Source organism: Rhinichthys klamathensis, unplaced genomic scaffold (assembly GCF_029890125.1).
Source record: "Rhinichthys klamathensis goyatoka isolate OS25496 unplaced genomic scaffold, OSU_Roscu_1.1 h1tg000372l_1, whole genome shotgun sequence".
Taxonomy (NCBI): domain Eukaryota; kingdom Metazoa; phylum Chordata; class Actinopteri; order Cypriniformes; family Leuciscidae; genus Rhinichthys; species Rhinichthys klamathensis.
In genome coordinates this window covers 708,474-725,994 of record NW_026606879.1, presented here as the reverse complement: position 1 = coordinate 725,994, position 17,521 = coordinate 708,474, and the positions used below count along the sequence as shown (strand labels likewise).

Below are 17,521 nucleotides of genomic sequence, written 5' to 3'. Positions count from 1 at the left end.
TGATGATGAGGTCTTCTCGGCGGAGATCCCACCCGATAGTAGCCTCATTGTTACTACCGGGCTTGCTCTTTTACCGGGCATGAGTGGATGAAGTGGCCCGCTTTCCCACAGTACAGACACAGTCCTTGGGATCTCCGCCGTTCTCTCTCCTCCCGGGAAAGCCGAGCTCTACCCACCTGCATGGGCTCGGGATCGGATACGGGGCTGACCGTGTCCAGGTTGTCGGCGCGCAGGGTCTCCATGCCGCGAAACGAATGGTTCTGCTGGAAGCGACCCATTCTGCTCAGCCGAGTATCAACTCTTAGCGCCAGTTCGATGAGTCCATTCAAGCTGGGTGGAAGATCCAGCATATAAATCTCTCTCTGGACACGATCAGCCAACCCATGCAGAAATCTGTCCCACTGCGCCTCCTCGTTCCATCGGCACTCTGCAGCCAGGGTGCGGAACTAGATGGAATATTCCGACACCGAGCCGTTACCTTGGCGGAGATCAGCGAGTAGTCTGGCCGCCTCCCTACCCGCTACCGCACGATCGAAGACCCTTCTCATCTCCTCGGAGAGTGCCCGGAACGAGGCGCAGCATGGGTCTTGATTCTCCCACACCGCCGTTCTCCAAAGAGCCGCCTTGCCCGATAGCAACATGAGGACAAATGCCTCTTTGGTCTGTTCCTGGTTGAATGTCAGCGGCTGTAATGAAAAATGCATTGAACACCGAGTCAGAAATGCTCTACAATACTCTGGTTCACCTGCATAACCCTCTGGCGTGGGTAGTCGGGGTTCACGCTGATGGTGCGGCTCTGGTGGAATGGGCTAAACGGGCGGTGTGGGTTGCGCAGTGGGAACTCTTAGTTGTTGAAGTTGTTGGGTGAGCTCGGACACCTGCGTCACAAGCGCTTGGACCGCCGACCTGTGTTGGAGATGCTCTCCTCTTGGGTGTCCATTCTTGCGATGCTCCGAGAAGCAAATTCGTCCCAACTCGTGGCGCCGCATGATGTGGTCAGATCGTTCTGTAACGGACGACAGTAACAGGATTTAAATGCAATAACGCTCTTTATTAAAGTGCACAGACAAGTAGGTCAGTAGGCACAAAACACAGACGGCAGCAACACAGTGGACAGTCGGGCGGACACCAATGCAGGATGGTTGGTGACGCAGGGACTTCGGTGGAGGACAGGTGCTGGTGCTGGTGGTCTGATCCCGTGAAAGTTCCTCGTGACGGTGCTCGGTGATCCAGTGAATGTGCGGAGAATCCAAACGAGAACGACGACAACGACACAGGGAATCCACAATCCAACACGAACACAGGAACAGGAACAGGAAACACACCAAGAAAACCACAACGATCTGACAACATGAGACACCAGTTACTGAACATACAAAGGGACAAACAAATTGAAGCCAGCTGGCGCTGCTGATCATCAGTGATCAGTGACCATGCCCACAGACACACACACACAACAGCACGCGAGACGAGAGAGAGACAGTGAATTCATGAACCGTGACAAATAAAGTATCTCATTATTTATTCCATGAGTCAGCCCTGCAAACCTGTTGGTAGACAACTTAGTGGATAGTGGAAATATCCACTCAAACACTCAGAGACCATTACAAAAATAAACAATTTCCAGAGCCATGAATTCTCTTTTATTTACACATTTAAAGTTGCATAAAAAGAAATAATGAAAAAAAGTTAAACAAGAATATATATATATATATATATATATATATATATATATATATATATACACACACTCACCGGCCACTTTATTAGGTACCCCATGCTAGTAACGGGTTGGACCCCCTTTTGCCTTCAGAACTGCCTCAATTCTTCGTGGCATAGATTCAACAAGGTGCTGGAAGCATTCCTCAGGGAGTTTGGTCCATATTGACATGATGGCATCACACAGTTGCCGCAGATTTGTCGGCTGCACATCCATGATGCGAATCTCCCGTTCCAGCACATCCCAAAGATGCTCTATTGGGTTGAGATCTGGTGACTGTGGAGGCCATTTTAGTACAGTGAACTCATTGTCATGTTCAAGAAACCAATTTGAAATGATTAGAGCTTTGTGACATGGTGGAAGTAGCCATCAGAGGATGGGTACATGGTGGCCATAAAGGGATGGACATGGTCAGAAACAATGCTCAGGTAGGCCGTGGCATTTAAACGATGCCCAATTGGCACTAAGGGGCCTAAAGTGTGCCAGGAAAACATCCCCCACACCATTACACCACCACCACCAGCCTGCACAGTGGTAACAAGGCATGATGGTTCCATGTTCTCATTCTGTTTACGCCAAATTCTGACTCTAACATCTGAATGTCTCAACAGAAATCGAGACTCATCAGACCAGGCAACATTTTTCCAGTCTTCAACTGTTCAATTTTGGTGAGCTCTTGCAAATTGTAGCCTCTTTTTCCTATTTGTAGTGGAGATGAGTGGTACCCGGTGGAGTCTTCTGCTGTTGTAGCCCATCCGCCTCAAGGTTGTGCGTGTTGTGGTTTCACAAATGCTTTGCTGCATACCTCGGTTGTAACGAGTGGTTATTTCAGTCACTGTTGCCCTTCTATCAGCTCGAACCAGTCTGGCCATTCTCCTCTGACCTCTGGCATCAACAAGGCATTTCCGCCCACAGAACTGCCGCTCACTGGATGTTTTTTCTTTTTCGGACCATTCTCTGTAAACCCTAGAGATGGTTGTGCGTGAAAATCCCAGTAGATTAGCAGTTTCTGAAATACTCAGACCAGCCCTTCTGGCACCAACAATCATGCCACGTTCAAAGTCACTCAAATCAACTTTCTTCCCCATACTGATGCTCGGTTTGAACTGCAGGAGATTGTCTTGACCATGTCTACATGCCTAAATGCACTGAGTTGCCGCCATGTGATTGGCTGCTTAGAAATTAAGTGTTAACGAGCAGTTGGACAGGTGTACCTAATAAAGTGGCCGGTGAGTGTATATATATAATTCTCATTCAGTGTTGTTTTTGGCAGCCCTTTTAGTTTTAGTCTTAGTCTTAGTCTTTTGGACGAAAATGCTTTTTAGTTTTAGTCACATTTTAGTCACTTATAAACTTAATAGTTTTAGTCAAGTTTTAGTCGACGAAAACAAAAAAAGGTTTTAGTCAAGTTTTTGTCAAGTTTAGTAAAAAAAAAAAAAATAGTCTTTAAAAAATAGAGAAAATAAAAGTGCAGCTGTGTCAATTTGTATCAAGTTCAAAAATGGAAAAGAAATAAAAGTGCCACTTTGCAATCTGTTAAAAAAAGAGAAAAGAATAGAAATCCATTTGGCAAGACAGGTCTATTTATCCCTGCATTAGTGGCTGCAATGAGCCTGTTTTGCATTGCACAATTTCTCAAAAGTCATGCTCAATGTTCAGCTGAGATCTGTACTTTGTTTTCAGTGAAGCTGAAAAGCCCATCTCACAGAGATATGATGTGGCAAAGGGAAGAAGAATGCACACAGCTCTCTGCCTTTAGCCTTATACTTAAAAACGTGTTGTTGTTGTTTTAAATAGATAAAATAGAAATAACATACTGTGTTTGATATGGGATTAAAATGATGGGTAGTGTATGGGCAGTGTATAAGATATAAACTAATGATTAATTATTGTAATATTCCTTTGTTCCGATCAGAGCATGTGAGCGGAGAGCGCATTTCTGAATATTCCTCGGCTCGCTCATTCAGCTCAGGCTCGCGCGCTCAACACAGAATGGCCTGCTGGTTCGAGAATATGTGGAATAAGGGCTGCCTCCGACTAAAGTTTTTATTCTAGTCGACTAGTAGTTGTTCATTTAAGCCATTAGTGGACAAATCGCCCCTTTATATTAATTTAATTACTTAAATAGGCTATACAGGAAAATGAGCGTTATAGCCGCACTCGAGCGCACGACCGCACGCATAAAGCTTGCCACAAAGAACCGGCAAAAGTAATGATTATGAATGTGTAAAAAAATAGCAAGGAGACATTTAATTGTTTATTAATAAACTGGAGTTTTCGGTGTCGCAGCAAAGATGAAGTTGACGATGCGGACGCCATGAGCGAATAAAGATACAAAGGCATAAAACGGAAAATTTCCTCCCGTTTGGAGGAGACCTGTCACGCCAGTGGGGCGCGCCCCACACTTTGAGAACCGCTGGATTATACTGAAACTGAAAGTATGTCCATAAATCATCTCGTCGTTTCCGACCACCAATCCCGTCTATTGGCTTCGATCGCTGCGGTGGTCCTTCGAAGATGTGTGGTGAGTGACTAGCCGCAGCCGCAGGTGTGTTGTGTGGAATCTGGTGCGCGCGGCGGCATGGGTAGCCTACCCAAAACAAGGAAGCGGCAGCATTGCTGATACTTTTTTTTAGCTCAAAACAGACAGATTTCACACAAAATAGGCAGAAATGACATGCTTGTGATTGTGAACGTCAGACTTGTAATCATTTTCGTTCCGTCTCGTCTTGTCAACGAAAACTCGAAAACGTCTCGTCATGTTTTAGTCACCTTAGAGCCATTTTTAGCTAGTCATCGTCGCGTTATCGTCATAAAAAAAAAGTGCGTCAACGAAATCATTTCGTTATCGTCATCGTTGACGAAAACAACACTGTTCTCATTCATTCTTTCAAGAAGAGAAAACAGCCTGTCCATCCTCGTCCTACTCTCCTGTGCTCTCCTCGCCTCTGCCTCCCTCTGCAGTCCCATGTCTTCTCTGACCAAGTCCAAAAACTCGTCCTCTCTGTCTCGCCTTCTTCGTGGTGCTGGTGCTGCTGGTGCTAGGCCTGGTTCTCCTGCTTGTGCTGGTGCTCCTGCTGGTGGTGGTGCTGATGCTGGTGCTGCTTGCTCCTCCTCTTCTTGGTCACACACTGCTGAAGTCTGCCCTGGTCTGTCCTCAGGGATGGAGGCAATTAGGACAGGGGGGTTGGTGGAGTAGCTCTGTCCCAACACCTAATCTATGAGAACAAACCAGGGCCAAGTTTCAGCAGTGGGTTTCCCACTCACACCCTCACCTGTCCCAGGACACTTGCAGTCCTAAGGCAGAGCAAATAAAGCATGCCTGTTAACAACAACAACAACAACGGCACAATACATTTAAGCAAAGATGTGTCAAACTTTCTGACTTTTAGCACCCTTTGATATGCGGAGCGAGGTATGTGGTTCATTGTAATGTACTTTTTCACATTAATTAATTTCATATGTTCATGTAAATGGAAATGAGATTCATTTTGTGATGGCTGTTGCCTGCTATGCTGTTGTCAATCTGATGCTAGCTTTCTAGCATTTGTGCATTTGTCAAAGGATCATTTTGCATCTAGCTAAACTGCCTTTGTTATTTTCCTTTTAGTGTTTTCACGGTGTTGATGCTATGCACACTCGTCTAAATAAAAGTACACCCGTATGGAAACACTCCCAAGCCTGTTTATTCCAAGTTGAAGGGCTGCTACAACTTTTTTTAGCCAAACCGCCACTTTCTTGTCTTGTTTTGATAGTTGCTCTCTCTTTCTTTTTCTCTCTCGCTTTTACTTTCACTCCCTCATTCAATTTCTTCTACTCAATTCATCGTCTCTATTTTTTTTTCTCCTTGTTAGTCCTTGATTTGGTCTGCTGTTGAATAGAGACATTGATGCACAAGGCCTAATTTTTTTATGTGTTGGAACATGAACAGCCAATGGCAGATAAGCATGAGAGCAGTGCTCCCTGTTCTCTAGAAGCCCTTGAACCACAGACATAATATAGAGCTAGATGCCCTATTGGCCGCTGGGCGCAAAAAATGCAGCCGCCATCTTTAACCGGTCATACTCCTCCTAATTGCGTTGCATAGCAGTAGTTAAGATGCCAGAGACCTGTGCAGCATATTCCTGCTCAAATCGGCGGACCATCACAAATAGGGCTCTGGCCGGAGGATTACTTTTCACAAGTAAGATTTAACATTACCGTACTATTGGTTGTATTTTGTGTATTTGTATGTGTCCTGTATCATAGCTACATGTATGACCTTTGCAGCAAAAAAACCCACGTGAAAATCAGTTCGGTATTCAGTGAGATATGATTAATTAAATGCGCTGACAGCTCATTGCACCTGCCAAACAGATTACACTGAGCGGAGCGGGTGACCGGTCTAAGATGGCGGCCCCACGGCTCGTCCGCGCCAGTAGGCAGTAGCGGTCGATAGGGCGTCTACTCTCTATTATGTCTATGTCTTGAACAGCATTGCCCTGCTTCATTGTGAGAAAGAACGAGAGCACTGCTGTCACACAGTCTTTACATGTTTTTGTCTATTTGCTAGTGTCTTATTGGATGTTCTATTAAACAAGTTCAGAAACTGGATATTGGAACTATGTCTAGAAACTTACAGCATTACAGCAAAATATTTAACATTTAAAGCCACCACAAACGTTTGCTCTGAATTGTTTATTTGATCGTAAAATTAGTTTTACTTACATTATCAATAAAGTGAAAGCTTGTGATGTGAGTCTAGATCAAATAGTTTCTGTTGCCAAGTGAATTGTATTTTGCTGCCATCTAGTGGTGATTTAATGTGTTGCACGTGAAAGATATTGATGGAAGAAGATAATGCACAGCAGACATATTTTGATTTGTCTTGTCATATTCAGTTTTGATTATTGAGGTCAGTGAATACATAATTACTTAGTTTACTAGGGATATGGATGAAGAAAAACAATCCAATATACCTGTACATCAGGCTCCTGTCCACTAGGAGTTTAATATGGTAGAATTTGCCTTACAACACTAGAGGGAGCAATATCTTATGATATGAAATTGGTCATAATTGGCCACTTTGTGCAGTCTGATTCAATTAATGAACACAAACATATGTTTGTCACATATAATGTGTTGCATCTCAATAACTGTGGTTTTGTGTCAAATGTCCTATAACACATTGTTTTATGTTGGTTTCAAATACTAAAAATCTAAAGTAGAATTAAGAGTTGTTTGTGAATGTTTGTGAAAATTATTGATATCATTATTCAATACATTCAGACAAGAGTCAAATATTATGCAGGCATTTTGGCTGAAAGGTTAAAAGGTTAGTATGTTATCTCAGAATTCCAGACAAGGGTATGTTTCATGTCTGGTCAGGGCAAGTTTATTATTATGAAAATTAAGTAAATTATTTTGGGGTAAGTTGTCAGATGTTTCAATGTATGCAATTTATAAAGGTGTTAGTTTATAAAGTTAGTGATTTCTGAGAAAGATATTTGAAATCAATACAATCACACCCCTCTCTTCATTGCTCTGCCCTCAAAATACACGAACACTCAATGTAAGAGTGGATGTCTCTTTATATAGCGGAACTTCAGCGAAGCAAAATAATGCTTCAAGAAAAATAAAGCAAAGATGACTTAAGGAATGACAAGAAGGAACAAAAAGTATTTACAAGCAAGGGTTGGTTGTTAGTCGCCAGCATCACCAGTTCCTGACAAACAGTGACACTCAAAACTGTTCTGTTCATAGGGCTAACATAACTACAGCAAATCTTGGTTCTGTGAAACATAGCAAAACCAATTGTAACACTGTTAAAGTTGTCAATAGAACACCATAAGTGTTCTACTACTCTGAATATATAAGACTAGGTTCGACTCTAGGAGGATAGAAATAAAGTTTAGGCCAAATGGTGTAAATCAGCTAACAGCCAGCATATTTATTGTACATGAAACAACTTAACAAACAAATGCTTCAATGGCTAAATATATTGAGGTCTCGCCACAACACTATCTGAAATGGAGGGAAAAACAATATTTAGTCCAGGTTGTGCATGAAAGATCCAAAAATAAAAGGGAAAAAAAATGAAAATAAAGAAAAATAAAATGTCCAAAAGTCCTCCTGGTTCCTTCGAAAGTTGATGTGTGTGTGTGTATAAAATTAATTGTATATGTAAGGCCTTTTTTTACTACCCGGGTAGTGTGTGTGTATCAAGTAACTGCTTAGCTGTAATTGAAATGAATCCAACGATGCAAACAGATGGAAACTGGTCCGGGTTGAACGTCAGTAGAACGCAGTAGGCCCTTCACCAATCACGGCCTGGCTCGCCATAGCTCACAGTTGATCTTTTCACAGAATGGAATCAGGCAACAAAAAAAAAACAATCTACACGAAACACAATTCACAGTCAACATCTCTCAAAATTCAAATATGCTTTTCATTCAATAAACTCACGAGTAAATGAAATCACAAAAGCATCACTCACATGTTCATACACGTGTTAGCTTAATGTTATTAATTATAACATTGTACACGCGAGCATACTCATTACGCACAAATAAAATCTGTTCAACGCACAGATTTATCATCTGCACCTCAAAATACCCACTTTCATATATAAATACTTTTTTTTCTTACATATATACAGGGAACATCATAAAATAAATGTATCAAAAATTAAATCTATCAGTTTCCCCGATCTCCGTTCGTATAACAAGAATTCAAATACAAAAAGAACATTTTAACTTTCAATTAACATCATCTTTTAACTCTTGACTGTTTTTTTTTCCATTCAATATATACTTCTGATCGTTAATCAGTTAAAGCACATCGACTAAACATTTCTCTTAACACAGAAACTCACCAGAGTTCGCAAAAGTTTCTCAATAAAATCAAAGGGAATTCCCCTTTTTTTTAACCCATGAACATACTTCATAAATCTTATGAAAAGTTTAAACTCTTTTTGTCAAAAAATCGCGTATTTTTGTACTTCAAAAGCAGCGCTTGATCACCTCCTGTGTATCAGCTATATACAGTCTTCTTCTCTCAATATTTTCTTCTCAGTCACCCAGTTCATTAGCGGTCCCTACAGGGAAACTACGGTACTGCATATAATTAACAAAAATGTAGAACGTCTCCGTTCCCTACTCAGGGAACGAGGGTTACATACGTAACCGAGATTAATTAATTATATGCAGTACCGTAGTTTCCCTGTTCCGTCGGATGACGACGAATGGGGTTTCGCTTAGAAAGCCTATCAACTTCGAGTCTTACAAAACGAGCCAATGGCAAAGAAATGCCATGGGTCTGCGGAATTTGCATGGTGCAACTCAGCCCCACCTCGTGGGTATAAAAGAAGAACGCCGTCAATATGCAGATGTTTCTTCGCTGAGTAGCCAAGGCTGAGCTCAGGCAATCCCCGCGGTACAGCGGAAGTGGCAGGAAGACGGAACGTCTCAGGGAACGAGGGTTACATACGTAACCGAGACGTTCCCTTTCGTTGTCACTCCGAGTTCCGTCGGATGACGACGAATGGGGTTACCAGTCTAATCACGCCACATTCACAGCTGTCTTCCAGTGCCCTGCGTAAATCTGAGATCCCTGTCGTGAGACTAGCACGGACGAAGGATTCCTATTTAGCACAGCAATACCAAGGAACACTGGGGAGCATATCTCAAGTCAGAGAAGTATGCAATTAATGCCAAACCAGAGGGGGGGTGGGGGGTGGGGGGTGGGGGGGGGGGGGGGGGGGGGGGACTTAGAGAATACACATATGACCCGAAGGAAGCATATGGAAAACACTGGGGTGTCCAGCCGCAGGTGGAATATTTCAACCCCAGGGATGGCAAGGTGGCTTGCCAAGGGAAAGACACACGCTCAGAGAGGCTTACAGTGGAAATACACATGTGGGGGTCGCTCAGGGAGGGACCATGCACACGGGAGGCACCTAGCCGACGCACAGGCAACAGACACTGGCGCCGACGTCAGGAGTGCTGGAGGAACTCAGGGCTTGAGAGGCTCACCTGAGGAGAATATCGCACGTATCCAGTCCGTAGAGTGGAATGGCGACCAAGCGAAGACACCTGAGCGGGTCCTAGTACCGGCTGGTTGAAGCGAGTACACGGGAGGACACAGGCTCCAGGTGTTCGGTGTCGCCCAGCCTGCAGCTCTGCAGATGTCTGTTAGCGAGGCGCCATGCGCTAGAGCCCAAGAGAATGCCACACTCCGCGTGGAGTGGGCAGTCACACCAAGGGGGCACGGTCGAGCTTGCTGCTGGTATGCCAAAGCAATGGCGTCCACTATCCAGTGAGACAGCCTTTGCTTGGAGAGAGCCTTTCCCTTCAGCTTCCCACCATAACAGACAAAGAGCTGGTCTGAGGTCCTAAAACACTGCGTCCTGTCTACGTAGGCACAAAGAGCGCGTACTGGACAGAGCAGTGCCAAGGCTGGGTCTGCCTCCTCCGAGGGCAGCGCTTGCAGGTTCACCACCTGGTCCCGGAAGGGAGTGGTGGGAACCTTGGGCACATATCCAGGCCGGGGTCTCAGGATCACGTGAGAACAGGCCGGCCCGAATTCCAGGCACGCTTCGTCTACAGAAAATGCGTGCAGGTCCCCTACCCTCTTAATGGAGGCCAATGCAACCAGGAGCGCTGTCTTAATTGACAGGAACTTAAGCTCCACTGATTGCAGAGGCTCAAAGGGAGCACTCTGCAGGGCAGTTAGAACCACTGAGAGGTCCCAAGAGGGGACGAGAGGAGGGCGAGGAGGATTCAGTCTCCTCGCTCCTCTCAGGAACCTGATGATCAGGTCGTGCTTTCCCACGGACTTACCTTCAACTTGGTCATGATGTGCGGCGATAGCGGCAACATAAACCTTCAGGGTGGAGGGAGACAGCCTTCGCTCCAACCCTTCTTGCAAGAAGGAAAGCACGACACTGATCGGGCATTTTCTGGGGTCTTCTCGGTGAGAAGAGCACCAGGAGACGAAGAGGTTCCACTTCAACGCATGTCTGGTGGACGATGCTCTAGCGGAAGTGATCGTGGCCACCACCGCTGGTGGTAGGGTACTCAAACCTGCCTCGTCCCGTCCAGGAGCCACACGTGGAGGTTCCAAAGATCGGGACGAGGGTGCCATAGGGTGCCCCGCCCCTGAGAAAGGAGGTCCTTTCCCAGAGGAATTGGCCAGGGAGGTGCTGTCGCGAGGAGTATAAGTTCAGAGAACCAGGTCCGGGTGGGCCAGTGTGGCGCGACCAGAATGACCTGCTCCTCGTCCTCCCTGATCTTGCACAGGGTCTGTGCAAGAAGGTTCACTGGGGGAAACGCATATTTGCGGAGGCCCCGCGGCCAGCTGTGCGCCAGTGCATCCGTGCCGAGCGTGCCCTCGGTCAGGGAGTAAAACAGTTCGCAGTGGTACCAGTCGTGGGAGGCAAACAGATCTACCTGTGCGTCCCCGAACTGATCCCAAATCAGCTGGACCGACTGGGGATGGAGTCTCCATTCTCCAGGAAGAGGCTGAAGTCGTGAGAGCTCGTCGGCTGCACAGTTCAGGTCTCCCGGGATATAAATGGCTCGAAGCGACCTCAGATGCTTCTGACTCCATAAGAGGAGGTGTCGGGCGAGTTGTGACATACGGCGGGAGCGTAGACCACCTTGTCGGTTGATGTACGCTACTGTCGCGGTATTGTCTGAACGGACTAGTACGTGCTGGTTCTTGAGCAACGCATGGAAGCGGTGCAGAGCGAGACGTACTGCCTGCAACTCGAGCCAATTGACATGCCATAGGCGCTGGTGTCCTGTCCAGGAGCCCGCGGCAGCATGTCCATTGCACATGGCACCCCGGCCCGTGGAGGAGGCACCTGTTGAGACAACAACATGCCTGGAAACTCGTTCTAAGGGCACTCCTGCCCGTAGAAAGCTGAGGTTCGTCCACGGGGTGAAGGTATGACGGCAGGTCGGAGTAACTGGTACTCGGAGCGTGCCTTGTTGCCATGCCCACCTCGGGACTCGATCGCAAAGCCAGTGCTGAAGCGGTCTCATATGAAGCAATCCGAGCAGCGTTGCTGCGGCTGTGGATGCCATATGCCCCAGGAGCCTCTGAAAAAGTTTCAGTGGAACCGCACTCTTGCCCTCGAACTGTCTCAGGCAAGTCAGCAGTGACTGCGCGTGCTCGCTCGTAAGCTGTGCGCACATGGCGACCGAGTCGATCTCCATACCGAGAAAAGAGATCCTCTGCACGGGGCAAAGTTTGCTCTTCTCCCAGTTGACCCGAAGGCCCAGACGAGCTAGGTGCCGGAGCACTAGGCCCCTGTGTTTGCAAACCTGGTCTCGAGAGTGAGCTAGGATCAGCCAGTCGTTGAGATAGTTCAGGATGCGAACCCCGTGTAGCCGAAGCGGCACAAGGGCTGCCTCGAGGACCTTCGTGAAGACGCGAGGAGACAGGGCTAGCCCGAATGGGAGAACCGCGTACTGGTATGCCTGCCCCTCGAAAGCAAACAGTGGCGGCACGCAGCTCATCAAAGAGCCCTGGGTCAGTCCTCCCCTTGTGCATGTCCTTGAGCATCTGGGCCTGGTAGACCTGCAGAATGGCCATGGCATGCAAAGAGGCGGCTGCCTGCCCCGCGGCTCTATAGGACTTGGCCACGAGAGTGGACGAAAACCTACAGGCTTTGGAGGGGTGCTTTGGGTCACCACGGGAAGAAGCACTCTGCGGACACAGTTGCATCGCAACAGAGCGTTCCACCATGGGGACCCCAGTGTACCCTTCGGCAGTGGCCTGATCGAGGGGAGTAAAGGCGGAGGAGGTCGCCGAGCGATCATGGGAAGACAAGGGTGTCTTCCAGGACCTCGTGACCTCCTCATGCACCTCCGGGAAGAAAGGAATTGGGGTTGGCCCCCGACGAGAGTCAGCGGCCGCACCCAAAAACCAATCATCAAGCCGCGAGCGCTCGAGACAGGGCAGAGGGTTCCACTCTAACCCGATGCTCGTGGCCGCCCGGGAAAGCATGGCGGCCATCTCGGGATCTGGCTCGGGCAATGCTGGCACACCCGAAGGAGGCAGCACAGCCGAGTCGTCATCTCCCGATGACTCTTGCCCACCTTGTGATGCTGCAATCGACATAGCATCTTCCTCTGGAGCGCCGAATGACACCCGCGGCCCACCCGCGTCATTTGACCGGGAAGACCGCGGGACATCATCCGGACGGCTCACGGGTTGCGACACTGGAGAGGGGGATGTGGCCCGAGGACGAATCGTCGGTTGGTTGTGCCACACCGTCACCCTCAGGTCACCCTGGCCACCAGCCAAAGTACCAGCTCCCGTGGGAACGGTAGATCGGGGTGTGGATGAGGGGACTCTCCCTTTTGCAAGATCATTGAGTCTCAGAATGGCTTAGGGAGTGAAGCATACACTTGGCTCCGAAGCGAAAACATATCTGCATATTGCCGGCGTTTTCCTTTTATACCCACGAGGTGGGGCGGAGTTGCGCCATGCAAATTCCGCAGACCCATGGCATTTCTTTGCGATTGGCTCGTTTTGTAAGACTCGAAGTTGATAGGCTTTCTAAGCGAAACCCCATTCATCGTCATCTGACGGAACTCGGAGTGACAACGAAAGGGAACATTGTTAAACTCTAGGGGATTACATAATGTTATTCACATATGGAGCAAAAACAATGCATTGGCTTCCGTTTTCAGGCTTTCCCACTTAGGTCTCTCCAGTGTTGGAAAGCTTTTCTATTATTAACATGGATCCTAAAGCTTCTGCCTGATCATAACTCTTCTTTTCCTCTAACCATTTCTCTTTTGTAATGTATCCCAGCCATCTCTCTTTCAACAGTCTTTCTTCAAATTGTCCTCTTGCTCACTCTCTCTACTCCTCATCATGAGTGGACACGCCCCTACTGCTGATTGGCTACAAGTGTGTTGTGGTGCTCGGTCAGATCCACTTTCAACAGCGTTTCTCAGAAATTGCTTACTGTACCTTTAAATAAAATATTTTTTAATCAAAACAAGGAACTGATATTTATGTATGTTTTTATAATTATACTGTTTAAAATTACAGCAGCATAAAAAAAGCTGAATAATGACAGGTTTTACTGTGACAATGTACCCCATATTGCCACAAAAGGTCAGCATGTGTTCTCCCTTTTAATTTAACTGGCCCTTTTGATTGACTGCTGTTTTTGCCATTCTAGATTCTCATGATGCAGTTCTGCGTTTTAATGCTGCACCCTCCAAGGGCTATGAAAAAGATGTGGGCAGCAAGACAACCATTCGAATCATAAACTCTCAGTGTAGGAGCCATGTAATGGGAAAGTCATGTGACCAAACTATAATGGGAGTGTCATTAATTAAGAGGGGTTAAAACACCTGTTGTGTGTGTGTGTTCATGAAAGAATGGGGGTGAGTGCTGGAGCACATATTTTGTTGACCGTGCAAACGTGCAAACGTGAAACTTGTACAAAATAAAACAACATGCAAGCTTCATGGATAAACGCGTCACAGAAGTCATTCCTCCACTCAGCTCCTTAGCGGTTTTTGGTTTGTTTTTTATGTGCCGCTACAAGTTAGTCAACAAAATTGTTTGTTTGAGAACGTGAACGCGTCGACTTTGGATTCAAGGAAGAGGCCCTCACGCTTTTACTGGACGGAAAGGATTGGAAGCGCCGCGCTGACTGACAGAGAATCGCCCTGCTCTCGCTTGTTTTAATGAGAAAGATTTGCACATTGGACTTTCAACGCAACAGGACCGATGTCCGTGGATATGTTTGCTGCTAACAACAATCATCGCACAATTGGACGTTCAAAGCAACAGGACCGACGTCTTCGGATATGTTTGCTGCTGTTGAACTGGTAGGACATTGGATTATTACGTCTTTGCTTGTGTTCGCGGATGATTTGAAATGGTCTGGCAGTTTGCGGTTTGTTTACGATTGGTGCTGCGCTGTTGGTGTGTTTGATGGATCGTTGTTTAGATTGTTGGGCTTTTGCGAATCTATTGGAGTTGTGAGACATATCTGATGATATGCGTTGTTTTGGATTGTGTTCGCTTGTTTTGGGAAGCGTCTAAACGTACCGTATTCAGACGCGCTGAGGTGTGCGTGCTTCAATCATGAGTGAGATTGAAACGGGTGCGGATGTTGAACCTGAACAGGACACATGTAAAAGAAAAGTTCAACTCACAGCAAAGGCTTTGGCTTATAAACTTGAGCAACTTCAGAAGGAACGAAAAAGAAATGTAAATGTGATTAAAAGTTCTATACCAGCCATCAAAGAACTCACGCTGAAAAATGAGAACGCAGCTGTACAGTCTGAACTTGAAACTTTGGTGCATACTTTTAAAGAGACAGTCAAGCTTCATGATTCAGTGATCCCATTGTTGCCTACTGACGAACAAATCAAACAAAATGAGTGGTTCTCAAGCATTTATAAATGGTGTGATGCATTTATAAAGGAGACAACGCAATGGATAAATGGAATTGAGAAGTCAATTGTCGATAACCAGGATCAACAGTTGGCAACAGTTGAATGCCCTTCGAATGATTCAAAACGCCAGAATATGTCTCAAATTTCCATGCATAATCAAGATGATATAAAGCCAAGTGACAGTATTTCTAATGTTGGAAGTAAAGGATCAAGTCAAGGATCAAGTCAACGCAATTCTGCCACAAGACGTTCAACTACATCAACAACTTCTTCAGCCCGCATTAAGGCAGAGGCTGATATAGCAGCTTTGTTGGTACGCCAAAAGTTAATGAAGGAAAAACATGCAATTGAAGAAAAGGAACAGAACTTAAGGAAACAGAAAGAGGATTTTGAGTTGCAAATGGAGATTGCTGTAACTATGGCAAAAGTGAAAGTGCTTAAAGGTTCTAGTGTGCATTGTGTTAAAAGTTATGTGACTCATCGGTCCGATGGAATGAATTCCTACTTTGATAAAGGACAACAGGCAACACAGACACTCAACGCTGATGCAAATTCATTTACTCCTAGAGCTGAGACGCAACAAATTGTTTCTTCTAAGGATGGTGGCAATGCAGGTGCCAAGGCAAACAAGGGGAATGTTTCTCAGACAATTTATTCCCAGAACATCTCAAAGTTAAGTAAAACAATTCCGAGTGGTTATGTGAATGCTGGTCCAGGAAATACTGATCAAGTTCTCCATATTATGGATAAACAAAATGAAATTACATCTTTACTGATTCAACAACAGTGTTTGTCATCTTTGCCTAAAAGGGAAATTCAAGTGTTTGATGGAAACCCTCTGCAATATCATGCCTTCATGAAATCCTTTGAAAGTGGTGTGGAGCGTAAAACTGAAAGCCCTAGCGATCGCTTATACTTTCTTGAACAGTATACCAGGGGTCATCCAAAAGAGATTATAAAAAGTTGCCAGCATATGCCTGCCGACCGTGGGTATTTAAGGGCCAAAGGTTTACTACAAGAGCATTTTGGTGACCAGTATATAATTGCATCTACCTATATGGAAAAGGCTCTTTTATGGGCAAATATCAAAAGTGAAGATGTCAGAGCTTTACAGGATTACAGTCTGTTCCTAAGAAGCTGTTGTAACTCCATGGAAGATATTCAGTATTTTCACGAGTTGGATACGCCCTCTAATATGTTGACTGTAGTGAAGAAATTACCATACAAATTGAGGGAAAAATGGAGATCTGAAGTCTGTGAATTGCAGGAAGCTGTCAATCAAAGAGCTACCTTCAGCGACATTGTTAACTTTGTTGAAAGACAAGTAAAAATAATGACTGATCCAGTTTTCGGAGACATACAGGATGGTCCAGCATTAACAGGAAGTAAATTGTTGAACAAAGGCAAGTCTCAGTCTTATCTTAAATCTAAAAGAAGCAGTTTTGCTACTACCGTTACAGCAATGGAAAATAAATCAGAGATTGGAACCAGCAAAAAAGATATCATTTCACCCAGCAACAAGAGTTGTTTGTTTTGTAGACGTGGACATGCTCTGGATAAGTGCCCTCTATTGGAAAAGAGGAGTCATGGTGAGAAGATTACGTTCTTAAAAGAGAATGGTGTTTGTTTTGGCTGTATGTGCACAGGGCACATCAGTAGAGATTGTAGAAATCGCCTTTCATGTAAAGTGTGTAATCTTAGGCACCCAAGTATACTTCACATCTACCCAAGAGAAAAGGAGATCGATTCAAAACCCATCAGGAGACAAATGGACACTGTAATGGGCAGTGTTCCGGAATCTGTTGAGTCCAGTGGATTTATTGGGGCTGGTGAATTTGACTGTAAACTTTCCATAGTTCCTGTACAAGTGAAATGTAAAAAAGGAAATAAGACTGCGATTACTTATGCTTTTCTGGATCAAGGTAGCACTGCAGTATTTTGTACACCTGCACTGATGAACAGACTTGGTCTTTCAGGTAAAAAGACTAATATTCTCTTGCGTACTATGGGACAGGAGAAAGTCACAACTACCCACGTTGTTTCTGGATTAGAGGTGGCTGGTTTGCACAAAGATGACTTTTGGGAGTTGCCTGATGCCTATACACAAAATACCATGCCTGTGCATAGTGGAAACATCCCAAGACAAAAGGATCTAAAGAGATGGCCACATCTGAAACATGTGACTCTACCTGAAATTGACTCTGAGGTTGAATTGCTTATAGGAATCAACGCCCCAAGGGTTATGGAGCCAATTCAAGTGATCTGTAGTGTCAATAATGGACCATATGCAATTAAGACCAGGTTGGGATGGACCGTAAATGGTCCACTAAGAGGAGATGGTGGTGACCAGTCTGCCTTTGAGTATCCTGATGTTACAGTTAACAGGATT

At 45.6% G+C, this 17,521-nt stretch overlaps 1 protein-coding gene across 1 annotated transcript in view; it reads left to right on the top strand.

Annotated features, from left to right (window-relative positions):
• st6gal2b (ST6 beta-galactosamide alpha-2,6-sialyltranferase 2b) overlaps positions 1–17,521 on the top strand; it is a 70,946-nt gene that overhangs the window by 25,033 nt on the left and 28,392 nt on the right. The window contains exon 2 of the mRNA XM_056233533.1: positions 13,902–13,999. Coding sequence (XP_056089508.1) covers positions 13,902–13,999 — 98 coding nt within the window. The remainder of the gene's footprint in view (positions 1–13,901; positions 14,000–17,521) is intronic.